Source organism: Athene noctua, chromosome 12, assembly GCF_965140245.1.
Source record: "Athene noctua chromosome 12, bAthNoc1.hap1.1, whole genome shotgun sequence".
Taxonomy (NCBI): domain Eukaryota; kingdom Metazoa; phylum Chordata; class Aves; order Strigiformes; family Strigidae; genus Athene; species Athene noctua.
This window is the reverse complement of record NC_134048.1, coordinates 19,117,532-19,136,273: the sequence shown is the minus strand read 5'-3', so window position 1 is coordinate 19,136,273 and position 18,742 is coordinate 19,117,532. Positions and strand designations below refer to the sequence as shown.

Below are 18,742 nucleotides of genomic sequence, written 5' to 3'. Positions count from 1 at the left end.
ACGATTTTAATGCAGCACCGTGTTTTGCACCCCAGTCAGGCCATTAATAAAATCCCAGTGTAAAACCTTCCCCAGATGTCAGAATCGATCACTCGGGAGCGTCCTGCGGCAGCCCCATAAGCTGGGTTGAAGCTTCCTGCAAATCCTAAACTCCTGTTCACACAAATCCAGCAAACCAACTGTGGGGTCGTCAAACTATGAGTGATGGGAGCCCTCCCCGTTCCCCGTGCCTGTAGAAAGCCCCAAACCTAAACACTAGAGTTTGGGGGAAAAAATAGAACCCTGGGATCAAGTGTAACTTCTCCCAGAGATTTGGTTTAGTTATGGAGAAGGGCATCACTGTGGATAATTGTCCTCTAAGTAGGACAAATCTTTTAGCACAGCAATCTTTACTGAGTAATTTTGGAAAATCCTGGAATTGAAAGTGAAATAACTAGTTGCTAGTCTTCTCCACCCACCATAAATCAGTTCAGCACTGCTGGACCACACGATACTCTGTGATAGATAGTCCAGGTAAGAGGGATGATGTTCATAAATTCATAACGAGGAAATTATCGTCTGTTACATCCAAAGATAAATAGTAAGTACTCAGGTTACCTTTACCAGTGAATGGCATGAGGGAAACCGCTGAACTGCTCGCCTTCCCACCTGGGGCGCTTTTTTTTTTTTTTTTTCCCCCTAAATCAGAAAGGCTGCGCCTCGCCCTACAGCCCGATCCACGGAAACGGCCAGAAAAAGGGGAGAAGTTTGGCAAAAGGGAGAAAGTCTGTCCAAAGGGGAAGAGGAGCCGCTGACACACGGAGCGCGGCCCGGAGCGCCCTCCTCGCCCCGGGGCGGCCGGGGGCTCCGGGACGGCCGGTCTGTCGGTGCTGCTCCCCGCGGCCGCGCAGCCAACTCACCTCGCGGAAGAGCTGCTCCACGCGGGGCCGCAGCGCGTCCAGCAGCGGCCCGGGGCCGGCGGAGCCCCGCTCCTCCAGCGCGGCCAGCCGGCCCTGCAGCTCCGCCGTCTTGGCGCCCAGCAGCAGGCAGACGGCCACGGCGGTGAGCGAGAGGAGCAGGCACAGGGCGGAGGTGGCGGTGCCCGCCGCGGCGCCGGCGCCGCTGCCCGCGCTCATCGCGCCGCGCTCCGCGCCGCTGCGCGGGGTCCCGCTCGGCTGCCGCCCGCCTTCCCCCGGCGGCGCATCCAGCGCCCGCCCCGTGCGCTGCGCGCCCCGCCGCGGAAGTGGGGCCGGCAGCTGCGGAGCGGCCGCTCTCCTCCGCTCGCCCCGCCGGCCCCGGGTCTTAAACGGAGGAAGCGGGGCGGGGGGGGGCGGTGGCGGCTCCCCCCGCCGCCTCCCCCGCGCTGGGGAAGGGGGGATGCTCCGAGCGCGGCCCGCCGCCCCCCATGGGGGGGATTACGCGCAGCAGATCCCACCCCCGCTGCCCGCCCCCCGCGGGGACCGCTCCCCCCCACCTCCCGGCCCTCCCCTCACCCCCCCTGTCCCCCGGGGTCCCGGCGGTGCGGGGCCGGGCAAGAGCCGCTCCGGGGTGCGGGGAGCTCCGCAGAGGCTCGGGGGGGGGGGGGGGGAAGGCGGCCCCGCTCCAGCAGCCGCGCAGGGCAGCGCTGCGGCGGTGGCGGCCGCGGGCGCGGAGCGGGCGCCCTCCAGCGGGACCGGACCGGAGCCGGGGCCGGTCCCCCCGCCCGCCGGGCCAGCGGGCACCGGGCTCCAGCCCAACACCCCCCCCCGGGGCATCGCGTGGGAAACGGCCTCTCCTCGCCCAGCGAGAGCGACCTGTAAGATCGCACCGCTGGGGATTTCTGGGGCCCCGCCAGGACTGGGACCTGCTTTGGGGAAAAGGCCTCGGCGGCCAAGCCCAGCCGCCTTCCACCGGGCCTTGTAACGTACTGATTTTATCACCGTAAGGTGCCCCATCTGCTTTAGGGAGGCTTTGAAGGAAACTATGCACATCCAAAAGTATTTAAGTACCCCCAGACTTTGCCCAACAGCCTTGCCTTTTCCTCGCTGTTAGATTCCATCACGTCAACTCTTAACGCACCTATAAAACATCCTCGGATAACTTAATGCCTGCCTAGACTCCAAGGACGTAATCCACAAACCCAAGTGTACTCTCTGCCTCCTGGCCATAGACCCTGCCCTTCTAGGAGTAATTCTTACTTCTAGGACTAGTTATTCTAGAACAGATGGGTGAAGCCCAGGACAGAGATAGAAAACGTTACCAGGAGGGGTGTCAGTGTTAGACCGCCATGCTGGGTACATACGCTGCTTTTTTGTAGCTGCTATTTCCAAATCAGTTCACCAGGCAACTCTATCACAAAACTTTCCCGCTCTGCTTCACATGCACGAAGAAAACTCCAGGTTTTCACGAGCAACCTCTTCCTTACCTTTTTTTCTCCCTGCTATGGGGCCGCTAAGACTTTGCTGACAAGCTCTAGGAGATGGAGTTGCCCGCGCACAGTAACACCTCTGCAGGAGGGCTTCTAGGGCACAAGGCATCTTGTCCTAAAATGTGTCCATGGGCCCTGAGCCCTCCTTGCAACCCAGATACCCAGAACCGTGACAAGGACTGAGTGCTGCTGTGGCAGCCCCTGTCCCAAAATTCCAAACCCATGTCTTGAGAAGGGGCAGCTTAACCCACAGCTCAAGTCTTCCCCTGCCCAGCTTCCAAAGTTCTGGATCTTGTACGCTCTGTACACTTCAGAGATAAAGACTGCTCTGTTCCTTTAAAAACCAGCTTGATTTTGTCCTATCATCCATGTTAAGTGTGTAACTGACCCATTATGGAAAAGCAGACCCTTGGTCTGCCTGGCCAAACCACTCACAGATTTATTGAGGTTACAATAGCTAAAAATGTGAAGCGCACAGAAAGGTGTGAATGGATCTTTTAAGTTATTTACCAACAGCTATAGGCACTTAATAGGAGCTGGATCCAAACACGTAAAGATGACAAACCACCCTGCTCACATCCATGTGTTAACGAGACAAGGGAGGGGGGCAGGTGTGTGCATGTGTGTGTAAAAATCTCTTCCCCTGTAAAGGCCAAAGCACTGAGGGCAGCCCAGAGAGCAGGAGGAATGGGACCCGCTGGCACCTGGTGGCTGCTCGGCTGCCAGCAGCGCAGGGCTGCTTCACCAGGGGATGCTGGACCTGTGCCCCTTCTAACTAAAACTTCTTTTGTACATGCTCTAAGGCCTGCAAAAGGACTTGGCACCTCCCTGCAGATGCTGTATTAATCTTCAGAGTGTGTTTTTTTTAAATTTTACTGGGAGAAGGAAAGTGAATTTAAACAGGCTTTTATAATACATGTATTTTTTTTTTCCTAGCAGGTATCTTTGGGCAGTGTATTTTGGTAACAAGAACAAAGGCTAAAAGCACTCCTTAAGCAGAACACAATCTTTCCTCTTCTACTTTTGACCAAACTGTTTTATAGTTACTGCTTTATAGTTACAGCAGCGCATAAACGTTTTCCCCTCCCCTGTGCCTTTGATGCATAGCTCAGGTAAGCCCTGGCTTTACCTCTGAAGGTGTGGAAAGTACCACGGGGAGGAGCAGAGGAAGGAATTCACTCCTGTCCTCAGTCCTGCCGAGCTGACCTGGATGGTACCAGCTGTTACATTTTTCTGTCACGCAGAGAAGAAACAATGATGTGAACTTCAACATCTGAGGGAGGGGGGTGTCTATTATGAGATATAATCAAGCCCAGGAGGTGGCACTGGTTACAGAAGATAAGCTTTCAGAGCCTCTCCCAGATCTATTCCACCCTCAAGTCAGAGATAGGCATGTCTGGAACCTCTTGCAAATTAAGCCTCCTCCACATTGCTGGAACAAGGACATCAGTTTAAAAATCTTCTTGTGCATTAGGACTTACTCAGCAAGCACAAAACCTGAAGCCAGGCTCCTGTGGAGTTGAAACAATTCTGTTTCCTTCCTTAAAGGATTGCATGGTAAAATCAGGATTGAAAATAAATGGCCAAAACTTGCTTACTGCATCTACACTGAGAGCTTGAATGAACCCTTCCATGGAAACTTCCCATCCTCCTGCTCCGCAAACCATCCGCTGCACCAAACGGATTAAAAAAGCACCGAACAATACGGAGAAAACATCAACATGGGAGAGCAAAACTACCAAAGTGCATTAATGGGTCTTGGAAAGTAGCAGCATTGTCTTCCCAGCTCAGGACCCAAGTTCAGGAGTCACAGCTGAGAACCTTCCTCCTTGTATTACAGTCCAAGGACAGTGGTTCTCAGGTGCCAAAGTTACTTATTAGTAATTAGAGATGAAGCTCCACAGAAATGTGTATTTGAAGACTTCAGAATTATCTTGTTACTACTTCAAGAGAAGGGCTTAAATACACCACAGTTCTGTGGCACACAGTATTTATCTGCGTTTTTCTCCAGAGGCAGTACAATCCTTCCAAAAGCACTATCATAAAAATGCTGATCTGCAACGAATCAAAATATTATAAACATGAAATGTTACTTTTCAGACCTTAGAAAAAAAAAAACAAACTATAAATACTTAACATTGAAAGTACCAGGCAAGTTTCCAGAGACTAATTAACCAGCCAGAGCATGATGCATGCCCTTTAACAGAAAATATGGGAAAAAGGTGGTCCACAAAAGAGATACTTACTTAGAATATTCAGTTTTCAACCATGTTTCAAAATGCCATCACAAAGTATTCGACAGCATGACTGGGTAGCCTTAGCCCTTCAAATGCTTTATGACTAATAAAAGGAAGCTAGTTAAAAACATTTCATGTTTTCAAAACTCATTCAGCTAGCCCAGACCCCTCACCTGAAGTCAGATGCTTAACTAGCCCCATCTGCAAAAGCAGAGGGGGATAGTTTCAAAGAGGAAACTATTTTCAAAAATGAAAATTACTTTTATTTTTCACTTTGATACCCATAAGACTACAACTGTTCAACAAGGTAAACATAACAGTTATACAAAACATATGTAAATATTTACAGACTTAACTGTACAAAATAATTTAAAGTTACAAAAGTTTCATGCAACCTCTGTTGACTGACACAGTCTAGGGAATCTCCTTGAAGAAGCATAAAAGATCTCTGAATTTATTTATTTATTGGTTCAAAAAAAGGATGCTGCAAGGCTTCATCAAGAGTAATTCTTTTGGCTGGATCATATTCCAGCATCCTGCGAACAAGGTCAAACAGACTTTGATGATCTGTGTCCTGGCAATGCATGAATTCCTGAAAGAAATAAAAGGCAGTATTTGAGAGAGATCTTTCACAAGTGCAAATCTAACTATGTAATAAGTGTTGTTTCCTACCTTTAAAGGCTTACAGCGTCTCCTAACATATCTTCCTGCAGAACTATGTTCATCCCAGTCCAATTGGTCGTGGTGAAAATAATGCTTTCTGCGTGACAAGGAAAAAAATTTAAGATATTGTCAGTGCATGAAGTGGGCAGATGCTTTTCTAAGAAGTTTTGAAACACCCTAAAAGCCTTCCTGCATATCCCTCTGCATTTGGGAGCTAACATCTCTTTTAGCTAATATTTATTCAGAGATTCCTATTGTTTTTATATTACCACTGTCACAATACTTAGAAAACAAGTCCTTCAACTCCCATCACCAAAGCAGCCACTGAAAACATATTTTCCACTACTGACATTTAAAGAGATGGATGTTTTCAGGTGTTCCAAACTTGGTCTCACCTGCTAGTAACAAAAAGCTTGTCAATCTATCAACTTTTTAAAAACACTTGGATAACATCTGTAGAGTTTAAGTGGTTAGCAACTATTTAACAAAATCAGATATTCCCGAGTGTCTTTAAAAAGGGTACTGGCAAATACACAAGACTACCAGTGCAAAGAAAGTTCTGAAAAATCCACACCTCAGCATCACATTAACACTGCTTCCTAAGTAGCATTTCAGTTTTTAAATACTATATCAATCTATTCCACTTGCAGTTTCCTAAGTTTCTTTTCTCGTATTTCAAAACACATTATTCATCAGCTGGATAACTGTAATAAACTAAATACATCACCCAACCCAGGATTACTGGAACTGCTATTGGAACACAAGTTACAGGATTATCTAGGTCAGCTGGCAAGAGGACAACCTATTTCAGAAAAAGAATGGACTATCAAGTCTCATGTGCTCTGGATTTTGGACATACAGGGGGGTTAGGGGAGAACCCTGTGCTGGCTGCTTCTCCTTGCAACAGAAGTGGGAAAGTTCTGCTGCACGTAGTTATCTTTGAGGAAGAGAGAAAGATCACTGAAGCACCTGTCCGGGGGATACGATGGGACAGTGGAAGAGGCTGGCAGCTGTATTAGCAAGACAAGACCCTCTTTTTCATCTCAACGTAAATCTGATGACAGTAGGTTCTTTATTCTCATGGCTTATAGAAAAACAGGTGTCTGATACTGTTCTGGTGACCATATCAAACTTAGCTTTGAAGACCTAAGAACATTCACACTCGGTTACTGTTCAAGAGACTGGCATTTTGGTTGCTGGCATCCCAGACTAGAACCAGAAGAGGACTACTCACAATGATTTGTTTATATCTGACATGGTTTCTTGCAATAGACTGATAGCTAACAAGAAGCCTGCATGTCTCTTCATTGATCTTCAGAAGCCCACAGCTAGCAACGGAAACTTTAATATTTTCCTATTATAAGAAATTATAGGCAACTTATTACTTCTATAGTGAACTTACCTGGATTTCTTGATCATGTGAGCTGGCAGAGGGCCCAGTATTCTTTCCATCATTGCCAAGTGTTCTTTGCTATCATGTGTCTGTGGAAAGAGCAAATGCACTTAACACATTTTTCTGCTCTCAGCCACTTGGTAACAACACTCATCTACAAACAAGGTGTTTGCTGAGGTACCACCACAGTATCTTTATACATGATCAACTTAAATTATTAAAAATAGATTACGCAATGCAGTTAGTTATATAGCAGTTTCTACGGTTAAAATAGCCCCTGAACAGAGTTCATAAAGCAGGTTTTGTGGAAGTATGTTTTCTTTACTCTTAATTCCAGCAGTATCTTCACACTCTAGACAGGCTTCATCATACAAAATGCCAGAACAAATAATCTTAAAAATTCTGAAGGAGATATCCAAGACATGTTTTCATACATGTATGCAGTCTTTGCAACCTCATCTATATAATCCTTAAAAAGCCTGTGAGGTTATGCCTTTTACAGTAACAGTGAAGTAGATGTCACTGAAACGCCAAAATCCATTGTTTGTAACAAAAACATTCAAATTTCACTTTATGTACATACCTGAAACACTGTAAATCCTAGGTAATACTCAATCAGAATACAACCAATACTCCATACATCACAAGGCTGGGACCATCCCAGTGCTGCAAAATAGGAAAATTTTAAGTTTTACTTTTAATATGTTCTCAAAACCTGTAATCCACAAAGCATATGCCCAGTTTCTATGCATTTACTGATGCCCATTTTCCCCTTCCACACATCTCCCTAAACCTTGGTGCGAAAAAGTGGGAAAGGAATATGTTTGGACTTCTGGTTTTAGAATATTCCTTTATTGTTTACTCTCAAGAATTCTAACACCACCACCTGTGGGAGATGACTGAATTATCACACCCATGACCAACTACTCCAGTTTAGGAAGTAAAGACATCTGGATGAACTGCAATTAATTGCCAGAAGGTTTAAAAATCTTTACTCACCTAAAATAACCTCAGGAGCCCTATAATGTCGTGTAGACACTAAAGTGCTGTGATGCTCATCATCAAAAGTTGCACTTCCAAAATCAACGACCTTGATATCTGTGTTTTTTAAAGTGCGTTCATCTCGCTTCTGCAAGAAAATCAAAACGCTGTTAGTATTTTTTAAAAGCATGCTTAGGCAAAAGGTATTCATCACATTATATTTATCTTCAAAATACCAGTTAACATCAAATGCTAAAAATTAAAACCTATGTAACAAAATACTCTTTCCAAATACATCAATTCCTATTCAGCTCAAGCTCCACAAAAGAGAGTTGGTAACAAAGTGATTTAATCTGAATACTCAAAACAGCTGAGTAAAGACCTTTCTCACAGTAACAGAGCTCCTCATTAGCCTTCAAGTTAACTTCAGTTACTTGTTACCTCTGTCTTGGTTTTTTCTGTCTATTGGTGCACATACTCATTTATGTAATTTTAGCTCTAAAATAAAAGATAGATTCAAGCCTCATGCATAAACTAGAGGCAGTAGAGTCCATACTGCTTTCCTGTCTCTAAGTTTGAAAAAAGAACAGCAACATAAAAAGAAACTTGTTCTGCCAGTGCTAGAAGTGATTTGTGCAGACAAGTTCTTATCCTAATGCTGTGTCTCAGTGTTTTCTTAGATTTAAAAGGAAGACACTGGTCAAGAACAGCCCTATTCAGGGCCCATGCCAATTATAACACTGCCTGATGATCAACATCACATGTTGATGACAAACAGAAAATTCATTTTAGCTATTAAACCAAGGACTGGAAAACTAACAGGAACTTCAGACTCCAGGGTAATCAGAAATCAAGATATGACATTACTCTCAAAACACAGCAATGCTTTAAAGAAAGGGATTCAAATGGCTTAAGAAACATGAAAGAGAAAACCTGGCTAAATTCAAAACATTAACACAATACTCCCCATGAATGCCAGAACTTCATTAAACAGCAACAAACTTCAGTGATTAGATGAAACAGTTTAGTTCAAATCAGAGCAAAGTTACTTACTTAGCAGAAAGTTAATACACTTCAAAGAGCACAAAAAAAAATTTTAGGAAACATAACATCACTTAATCTTTCTATACTTTTTAAGAAAAGTTCAGATGAAGACAGTATTATCCCAAGTCAAGTTGGAAGAAACAAAGACCAAACTTACCATTTTGGCATTGTACTTCACTATGTAATCAGACTCCACAAACAAGATATTTTCAGGCTTTAAATCCGTATGAGTTAGTTTATTATGGTGTAAAACTAGAAAGAAAAACACAGAACAGTATTCCATAATTAATACATTAATTTCCTAAAGGGAGAAAAGAACATATTTGATTAGAGTATTGATGTTTACTTACAGTTTATAGACTGGCAGATCTGGTAAGCCATATTTCTAATATCATTAATATGAAATGGCAGAAAGCTGTTTTCCTTAATAAAGTCGTAAGTACTAAGTCCCAGTAGTTCAAAAACAATGCAAACATGGCCATGATGATCAAACCATTCAAGCATCTGGACACAGCGGCTTAAAGAAAAAAAAACAAAACACAAATCAACCCAAATGAAAACTCAGTTGTATTGCATAATTATCTTCCGTAAATCCTTGGTATGCTGACTATTCTGATTTCATACTTACAAAGTGCTGCTTGGATCCATGGTGTTTAAGTGTTCCAACACCTGTATTTCTGAACGGGCTGCCTCCCGGTATCTACCAACATTTTTCACAATTTTAACTGCTACGTGCATTCCTCTCCTTTAAAAGAAAGTAAAGCATCACAAACTGGATCAATCATTGTTAAATACCTACAAGCCCAAAGCAGCTCAATCTTAACAAAAGAAACATAGGAAGATTAAAGGTCATACCGAATTACGAGTTGGATTAGGAGAATTTGGCTTAAGCACACTAAATTTAACCAGGACTGTTTTTACAAAGAAATCTAATACCAATCTTTCCCTTATCAAATACTCATAGCATATGCTATATTAACTACTCGTCAGTCATTATCTCATCTAAGGTAGAATAAATATCAGGAATTCACCTGCAAGATGAGAACTTTAATTTTTGTTTAATCATCTGAGAATAGTACTGAAAAAATGTAACATTTTTTCATGCAACTTGCACAACTTGTTCTGGGTTTTTTTCAGTGCTTCTGTGGAATCAGGGGAATTGAATAACTTATGAAGTTTAGATTCTGAGTATTTTGTACTAGTGAAAACTAACCACACTCAGTGTAACAAACTGTGAGGCTATTATTTAAATGGAACACAGATACAGAGTTTGCTGCATCCCATTCGCTCTCAAGACAGTTTTTAATTGTCTCCGTAGAGTTCTTTTTATTCTACCGATTTAAGAATACTGTCTGCCCTCACAATACAATCTCAATCTCCTGAAAAGACTTAGCCTGTGAAACAGAACAAACCAACCAAAGGCAGAGAAAAATAATACTAGAAGCATGTCACAGAACTGCAGATACAAAACATGGTTTAAAACAATCAGAGTTTCACGGACTGGCTACTGGAGTACTGTGCATTCAGAAAAACGTCAAAGGATAATTCTGATTATGGAGATTGAGAAATTTATAGCTCAAGCAATGGCTTTCACAAAAAACCAAGATTACTTTCTCAGCATCTCACTGCACCATCTTTTAAAAGTCAGTCTCCCAAATCAATTCCGTACTCTTTACATACCCTCACATTCTCTAGTTATGGCAACAGCACTTGTAGAACCAACAGAAAAACATAATGAAGCAAAACATAGTTTTCCCTCTTTAAAAGGGGCAGATGACATCTGCTCAGTAATTAGTAGTTTTCACTATGTGGTTATACAGCTTGTATAGAAAAAAGTTATAAAAAGCGTTATTTTTGAATAAACCCGCTCCAGGAAGATGTTTCCCTGGCAAAATGTGGTTAAGTAAGTTTCTCAAAAGCTTAGAGGAAAGCCAAAGTATTTCCCTATATACTATCTTGTATAAAGTCAGTATCATCCCAAGGCCTTTCAGTGCAACAGAAGGAACAAAAACCATAGTATTGGGAGAGATGACTGAAGAACCTTAAAAACAATTGGGGACAGACATGGTATCACCAGAAAATCCTCAAAAACTTAAACCAGAAATGAACTTGAGGTAACTCTCAAAACCAGTGTAATTTTTTTCTTAAATATACTGCAATACTTAATTTGAACTGTGACTTTTAAAGAAAATGTCTGTGAGCTAAGTAGCCTTTTGTCATGAGATCCCCTTAAGAGATAACCAACACTTACATATCATGATCTATGCACTCCACTACTTTTCCAAAAGCTCCTTCTCCTAAAGTCGCAACAATTTCATCTAGAAAGAACACACACAAGTTAGAATTATAAAACTACTTAAAATAAGAATGAATATTATTAATGTATATTTAAAAATGTGCCATTACAAAAGCATAATTACTTTAAATCTCAGCATCTGAATGCATTATTTTATTGGAAGGTGTCATGAAAACAGTTAGCCAAAAGACTATCTCTTGTTCTAATCTCAAGTTCATTTACTAATTGGAACTTTTTGAACACAGTATTTAAATTCTACAGAAAAGAAGATATGCAAAAAAACAAAAAAGCACAAAAAAAACAGAACAAAAAGAGCAATGAAGATTTCTTTAGCCCCCCTCCTCTGACATACTATTCTAAACAGATTTTTTGCTGAAAAGTTTTTAAAAAGTGTTGAAAAATGTTCTATACATCTTGCTCTTAGAACGTCTCCACTTTCACAGATCAGGTGACCCTCCTCATCATCCTCTACACTCCTGGATCTTTTCCTTCGGTGACTCTTCTGGAAACGGCACCAAGATCGTCCAGCCAATCAATATATCAGAGTGAATTCAGGGCAGAATACGCAATTCATTCAGCGGGGAGATATTCAGGCATTCAGTTACACACCAGGCCACGAACAGTTGGCAGGAGCAATTTCAAATTCAGTCCCCAGAAATTCACAGGGCACAGTTTATGTTACAGAAGAAAAACATGGCAAGGAACAGATTTTCAGATAAATACTTAAAGTGATAAAGCAACAGAAAAAACAACACAATTTTGACTCTCAAACAGTGGCTTAACTGAAGACAGATTAAGAATGCAACATCACTATTTCTAATACTTTGCTAGCAAATAGCAAAAAACCAGTATTTGTTTACATATCTAAGCTTACAGTCAGGTGAAACATTTCTATTTTTAAAACACACACTTCATATCTAAACATTAAAAAAAAATCACGTAATTTTACTCCCCTCATGTTTAGAGAGAGAAGAAAAATTATTCTGAAGTACTTAATTTGCATTTTATAATCTTAATACAATTTGCTGTTTTCTATTGCAGAAACGTGACATAAAACACCTGGAGCTGAAGATGTATCAGTGGGCATCATGCCAATACTGAGAAATTCAGAGAGCATGCCTTCAGAGAAGGCAAGCAGCAAACTTATCCCATCTTCAGTAAGACATTAGCTGCCAATAGCCAGGCATGTGGCTTATCAAAGGTTTCTGGAATCAAGTGTAGAACTGTAGAGCTTGTTCTTACCAATTTACCAGACATGCACATGTCATAGTTTCAATTAAGCTCACATTAAAAACGCATGTCACTGCAATTACTTTTACTAATAGGATGTATGATAACACAGTCTACCTGAAAAAGCATACTTCACTAGGCTGTAAAACTAGAAAGTGACAACTGTATTTTGAAATACGAGTTACCTGTTTCCGATTTCAAGATAACATTTTTCAGATTAATCCCAGTGATCTGAACTACCAGCCACCTACATTCCCATCATATAACTAGTACTGATGATAATCCCACCCCCCACCCAACACTCTCATCCAAAAATCTCAAGAACACATTCATATGCTCACAAATGGACTCAACTACAAATCCTTTTTAACAACATAGTATTTCTTAAAATAACTGTGACCAGGAATTGAAGTTCTAGCACTCACTTTAGTCTATTACCACTAATTCATTAATAATAAAGTTAAAAATTACTCATACCGAATGTGATTGGTGACTGGAGCAATGATGCCTCTTATGCTTCCTTTTATGACTACTTTTCCTGCTCCGACCAGAGGATTTGCTATAGTGATGATGGTGACTCTTTTCATAGTCTCTGTGATAATGCCTGTGGTCATATACTTCACAGAAGTCATTTCTGTATTCCTCAACATATCTCCGGTCATGATGGTCTCTTTCATTTATGGCTCTATCGTCCAAATAATGACTGAAAATATATTTTAAGTGAATGTTCTCCACTTCAAAAACTTGAGGTTCCAACAAGATAAGTGACTTGAGCTGAGTTACAGAGTTACATAGTATCTGTCTTTACACCAAGAATGTTTTCTAATTGACTCCCTCCCCAAAAATAATGGAGCACTTGATGTTACTTTATTAGGAATCTAACAACATTGTCAGTCTCAAATACATAGCAGCCATCCACATGAACAATATATAATCCATCCACAGTTTGCACAGTAAATAAGAAACTCCTTCAAAAAGGAGAAACACTCCCTAAATATAGTGAGCGACTCAATTACAATCTCCAAAGTTACATGATAAAACACTTTCAATACAGCAATAATCCCCTTCCATGCTTTCAAACTCGAAACGTTAGAAAAGAAAAATAAGCCCTGGGACTGAAAGAAATGGCACTGATTTTAATGCTCTGCATCAAACATTAAAAACCTCAGAGAGTATCTGGATCTTCTACACAGAAAAAAAAAAAAACTTTAAGAAAGCTGCTGAGGCAAAAATTCCCTATAGTGCTTGCTGTACACCTACCCCTTCCAGCATTTTATAAGCATGAGTATGAGCTCTTAAAGAATTCCATGGGATCTTCTCAAGGAAAAGACAGAAAAACACATCTTTCCAGTGAAAGCAGTGTGGGAGAAAAAGCAAACCACCTCCAAATTAGTAAGAGAAACTCATACTTACCATTCTATTAAAAGATTAAACAAACCTTCTCTTCCTTTCGTTCACATTAAGTAGATGAAAAGGCATAGGTTTTATTTGAAATTTAATACTGAATGTACTCAATACCAATACTTAACTGACAACAGTGAAACAAACTAGTAATATTTACTTGTTTTTATTAAAGAACTTCTATATATTTGTTCAGGTACTGTGTTAACAAAACCAACTACCTCATGAGCTTGTCTTAAGTGAGCCAGACTTAAAGAACTGCCAACTTTGGGCACTCCAAAATTCTTACCCTGAAAACAGATTTCTTTTGGACATAAGAAACATTAGCGCTACTCAATTCAGAGTCTTATACCTTTCTGAAATGTGATTGGGTTTATAGTGCTTGCTTTCTTGTCCGCTGCTGTGGGACCTTTTCCTGCGTTTACGGCTGCTACTGTGCTTTCTTTGATCCCAGCTCTTTCTGTCGTCCCATTCAGGACAATGAGATTGTTTTGAATGCCGCATCTGCCACTGAAAAAGAAACAAATCAACAAAAACACACAAAAGACAAGAGTATTACATTGGTGTTTGTAGGTGCAAGCCAACTACTGTAGTTTAATCAAATATGACAGAAGTAGAAAGAACTGTTTTCTCAAATAATTCTTTTTCCTCAGCTTCCCTCTAATTCTTTTGCTTTGGCCGTAGACATAGCTTTCTCATCCTAACACTGTAACAGTTACGAAACACAAATCACGATTAAATAGGCCAACTCATCTTAATAGCTTCAAACATGTCATTAAAACCTGTTTTAAATAAACCCTCAATTGACTGAAGAGCATCATTTCCTTGAAGAGTCTTCTGTCGAACCTTAATCTTCAAACATCCTCTCCAACAAAACCTGGATTTAGTTCTTCATATTATATTGTACATAAACTATTACATGAAAGTCAAGTACCTACAATCAGTCTAAAAGACTTCTCACAAACCTATTTATCAATCACTGTTAAACAGATACATTTTAAACTTTTAGCAACAATCACAGTGAACTCCAATATATTAACACATTATTAACACATAACGCCGAGCTATTATGAGCCAAGCCACAATTTTTGAACCCTATTAGCATGCAAATATGCGGGTGTTTTACAATTCAGCTGATTTGCCAAAGACAAAACCCACCAGCTTCCGTTGCTGGATGTTATATGCAGGAATTCTGTGTTCAAACAGGTACATGCACAACTGAAAAAAAAAAAAAGGGAAAGTAAAGCACAGCTGTAGAATTAAGAGTATAACAAAACCAACCATTATTTGTTTACTCTTCTTTGGCAGGAGTTTTTGAAAATAAGCTTAATTATTTAAAATATACTGAAATAGATATGTAACTAACACAGGATAAGAAAAAGTCTCCACAGTAAGCAGTGACAGCCAGAAAAGTAGTTTTGAAACAAAGCTAGCACTAAAAAAAAAAAAAAAGACTGTGTAAATTTAAACAGAATTACTCCTCATTGGTTGCCTCTCTACCAACTGGAGGCACTGAAAACGAAACTTTGAGAACACGTAAATGACAAGCCTGTTCTGAAAAAGAGGTTTTCCAATACTTTCATAATATTTGTGAGAAGCTAGTAGTTAAAAAACCCACAACAGACACCTGCACCAACTTTTTATTTTTTTTTTTTTTTAACAGAAACCTATTATTAAAATACAATGCAAACAGCATGGGAAACTGCAAAAATAAGGAATTGGTACACCTTTTGAGTCAATCATGATCTAGGTCTCGCAAATATCTTATTCACTTATGATACATTAATAAGAAATAAAAATACTAATGTATAAAATGACAAACAAAACGTCTGAGGGATCAAGACAAAATTAAAACCGATTAGTTTCATTTACATGCTTGATTTGCTTCTCACCCAGCTCCAAAGCCACTCTTCCTCTATTTTCAACTTACGTAACTCAAATTATGAAACAGCCAGGTTTCATTCACTCTACTTTGAGGTAAATTGTTCCACACACACATTCAGTTATAGGTGAACTGAGGATTTTGCTTATTTCCCTCCCCTATTTGGCAGAAAGCAGGCTGCACTAAGGCTCTACAGTGGACAAATATCTAAATAAAATCACCATTTAAGTACCCTGCAGAGAGGCGCTTGGGGACGGAAGGATGGACATCTGAAACAAAAAACTGGAGAAAAGATTCAGTTGAAGAATAACTGCTGCTTAACTACACTCAAGTGCACACAGAATTACAGCAATTAAGACGAAAGTTGCAAGTTTCGTCCCTAAATGCAGATAAGGAGGAAATTGCTAGAATTGGTCTGTGCAAGGCCCGAAGTGGCCACAATCCATGTTACAGTAGGAGCCACCTTAAAATTTTTTTACTATTATGCACTCCCTCTAAATTTATGCACCAAAGCACTTATGTAATACTGACAGCTGACATGAACATACGCATTCCTGTAGCATGTGGTTCTAATCCATATCACAGGCCGTTTTCATTCCCACATTTTGCCAAAAAATTTCTCAATCAGGAGCCGTAGACCTTTTGTAAAAGATCCATACGTAAAGCACCCCAGGAAGGCCACAAGAGTCCTGCCCTAAGCTGCCTACACAGCAATTTCTAAATGTCTCTCCTCGAAAAGTTGGCAGGCTGTACGGACCGGAGGAGGTCAAAGGCGTATTCTTTTGAGATGAGCAAAGTCCGCCAGGCCAGGCCGATATGAGCACCTGGGGTACAGACACACAAGAGCAGATCCTACTGAAGACACCCACGACCCCAACCCACGGCCACGAAGTCCGGGAAAGGGGGGTGGGTGTTAAGGAAAGACTTATCTCCGTTGTCATCTGGGCAGGCGCCAGACACCTCCGTGCAAGCTGGGCTGCGCGGCCCCAACCTCCAAAGTACCCACCGCACACGAGGCCTCAGTTATGCCCGGGCCAGCGCCCCCCCCCCCCCCCCCCTTGGACACAGGAAACCCTGATCGGGGGGGTTATGTACCGAGGATCCCTCCTCCCACCCTTATACCTTCTTAATTAACCCCTCACGCAAGGCTCTCCGCTCACTCTGCTCCCTGGGCCGCGGAGGCGACGCGAGTAGCACCCCCCCCTTCCCCCCCCCAACCCTCTACGCCCCCTCCGCTTCCGCGGTGCTTCGGCCCCCCTTGAAACGTAAGAGAAAGGAGGAAAAAAGTAAAAAAGAAAAGAGCCCGAGAAAGAAGGCCACTTCCACCACTTACAGCTGAAAAGAAAAAGGCGAGCAAGCCCCGTGTCCGCCCTGCGCACACAAACAAAATGGCGGCCGCAACCGAGCGCGGAGCAACTGCTTCCTCCTCTCTCTCCCTCTCGCGGCTTCTGCGCGGCGTGACGTCACGCTTACAGCTCAATGGGCGGGCGTAGGGCAAAGGCCGCCCCCTAGCGGCGCTGCGGGGAGGGGAAGAACCCGGCTCTGATAGGCTGTGAGGGATGTCAGAGCCCCGCCCACGAGCTCCGCCCCGCCCCCAGATCCGCCCCCCAGGCGCTGCCGCGGCTGCAATGGCGGCCGCTCTGAGGGCAGCGGGGCTCGGCCCGCCCGGCCCAGGCCTTCCCTGCGCCCCTCCGGGGCGAGACTTCGAAGGAGCTTAAGGCCGTGAAGGCTAGGACCCGTGTTCAAAGGCCATCGCCGAGCTGCAGGGCTGCTCTCTGGTGCTGAGTTCCGCTTCGTCGAACAGTCGGAGCGATCCTGAAACCATACCGCCAGTTAATGACTCCTAATGAACCCACCAGACGTGGTGTTTAGGCAGTTCAGTCTCCAGGTTGATCGCACTGTTAGGCCTGGCTTCATGCTCACAATGTTTAAGAGTAGCTCCCACGTAAGTCTCAGGGGAGTTGTCACTCCATGTTGCTAACAGGCTGTACAGTAAAAAGCTAATAAAATTGATTATCCGCCCAAGTCCGCCAGTTACAGCTGCCCCCTACTCCGTGAGTAATTGCTCTGACAGCTGAAAATGCTGAGCGCAAGCAAATCGATGTTTCCTAGCTCGGGGAGAGATGCAGGAGGTGCTGCTGGTGCTCCCTGCGGAGCTGGGGTGGAGGAAGGCAGGGTGCTGGGCCTTAGGCTGCTAGTTGCCAGGCCTGATTCCCACCCGTAAAATTTCTTATGGTGAATCAAGCTTAGTCATGTGCATCCGGTGGGGACAAGTGCTTGGTTGCTCCAAGAAAAGAAAACCCCTGGTGTCACAGGTCTGAATTAATGCAGTACCGTACAGTGGAAAAATATTACCCACCCCTCGAGCAGTCACTCAGAGAATTTCATAAACCCAAAGAGATTGTTTTAAAGTAAAGCAAACCCAAAATGAAGGGAAAGTGGAACTGAAACAAGTTTTCAAATTTAACTCACAGTGTTTTATCTGGGGAAAATTACAAATCTCTGAAGGGTAGTAGACAAATTGAAAAATTCCTGAACTCAGCGATGCTTTCCCAGAATAATTTTAGCAAGTTTTACCTATAATACAGCAAGATTTTGCAACTGAAGCAAAAAAACAGAGTATCTAATGTATAGTGTACTTTTTATTGAACAAGTGCTGACGTTTTTTAATGTCAGTCCTCCAAAGTATTAGCAAATGATTCTAGAATGAATATATATGTTTGGGTTTGTGGTTTTAAATTTTTCATTAAAATTTGTTTGCCAGTGAGCTTAAGATAAACATTTAAACATGATTTGCACGAGAGTGAAAATCCTGTTTCTCAGGGTTTTTTTAAAAATTAAGATATGGAGCATTAACAGCTGTTTGTTGCCACGTGGTTTTAAAAAAGCTTTTTACCTCACAGTCCTTGTCGTATATGAAATCTGTCAGTGCCAAATATGGCTTTGGTGCCAGTGGTTTACTCTTTCTCATTTAGCATGTAAATGTTTGGTTATTATTTATAAAAATAGCAATAACATCTGCAAAGTGTTAAGAGTTTTCCCAACATCTACTGATACAGCCCCTGCCTGAGAAATCGTCTCAGACTGCAAGCAGCAGAAAAGAGATAGAGGGATAAAATTACATATACAGAGTGAACATGCACATGTGAACATGTGTGCAGAAGTGGTGTGAACATGCAGAAAATATCTGTTGACCTGACATTAGGCAACTGTACCAGATAATTACAGT

General features: G+C 42.2%; 2 protein-coding genes across 2 annotated transcripts in view; both read right to left on the bottom strand.

Annotated features, from left to right (window-relative positions):
- Positions 1 to 1,174, bottom strand: part of COL23A1 (collagen type XXIII alpha 1 chain) — a 190,985-nt gene extending 189,811 nt beyond the window's left edge. Inside the window, exon 1 of the mRNA XM_074916332.1 lies at positions 900 to 1,174. Coding sequence (XP_074772433.1) covers positions 900 to 1,115 — 216 coding nt within the window. The 5' untranslated portion in view covers positions 1,116 to 1,174. The remainder of the gene's footprint in view (positions 1 to 899) is intronic.
- Positions 1,175 to 4,863: 3,689 nt separating this feature from the next.
- CLK4 (CDC like kinase 4) lies at positions 4,864 to 16,959 on the bottom strand. The gene is made up of 14 exons (XM_074916331.1): positions 16,847 to 16,959; positions 14,790 to 14,849; positions 13,984 to 14,141; positions 12,708 to 12,933; positions 11,412 to 11,502; positions 10,956 to 11,022; positions 9,333 to 9,449; positions 9,055 to 9,221; positions 8,862 to 8,956; positions 7,679 to 7,808; positions 7,263 to 7,345; positions 6,689 to 6,768; positions 5,296 to 5,383; positions 4,864 to 5,215 (listed from the first exon to the last, which is right to left on the bottom strand). Exons 2-14 carry the CDS (start codon positions 14,841 to 14,843, stop codon positions 5,078 to 5,080), a joined length of 1,494 nt encoding a protein of 497 aa, XP_074772432.1. The 5' UTR covers positions 14,844 to 14,849; positions 16,847 to 16,959; the 3' UTR covers positions 4,864 to 5,077.
- Positions 16,960 to 18,742: the final 1,783 nt, after the last annotated feature.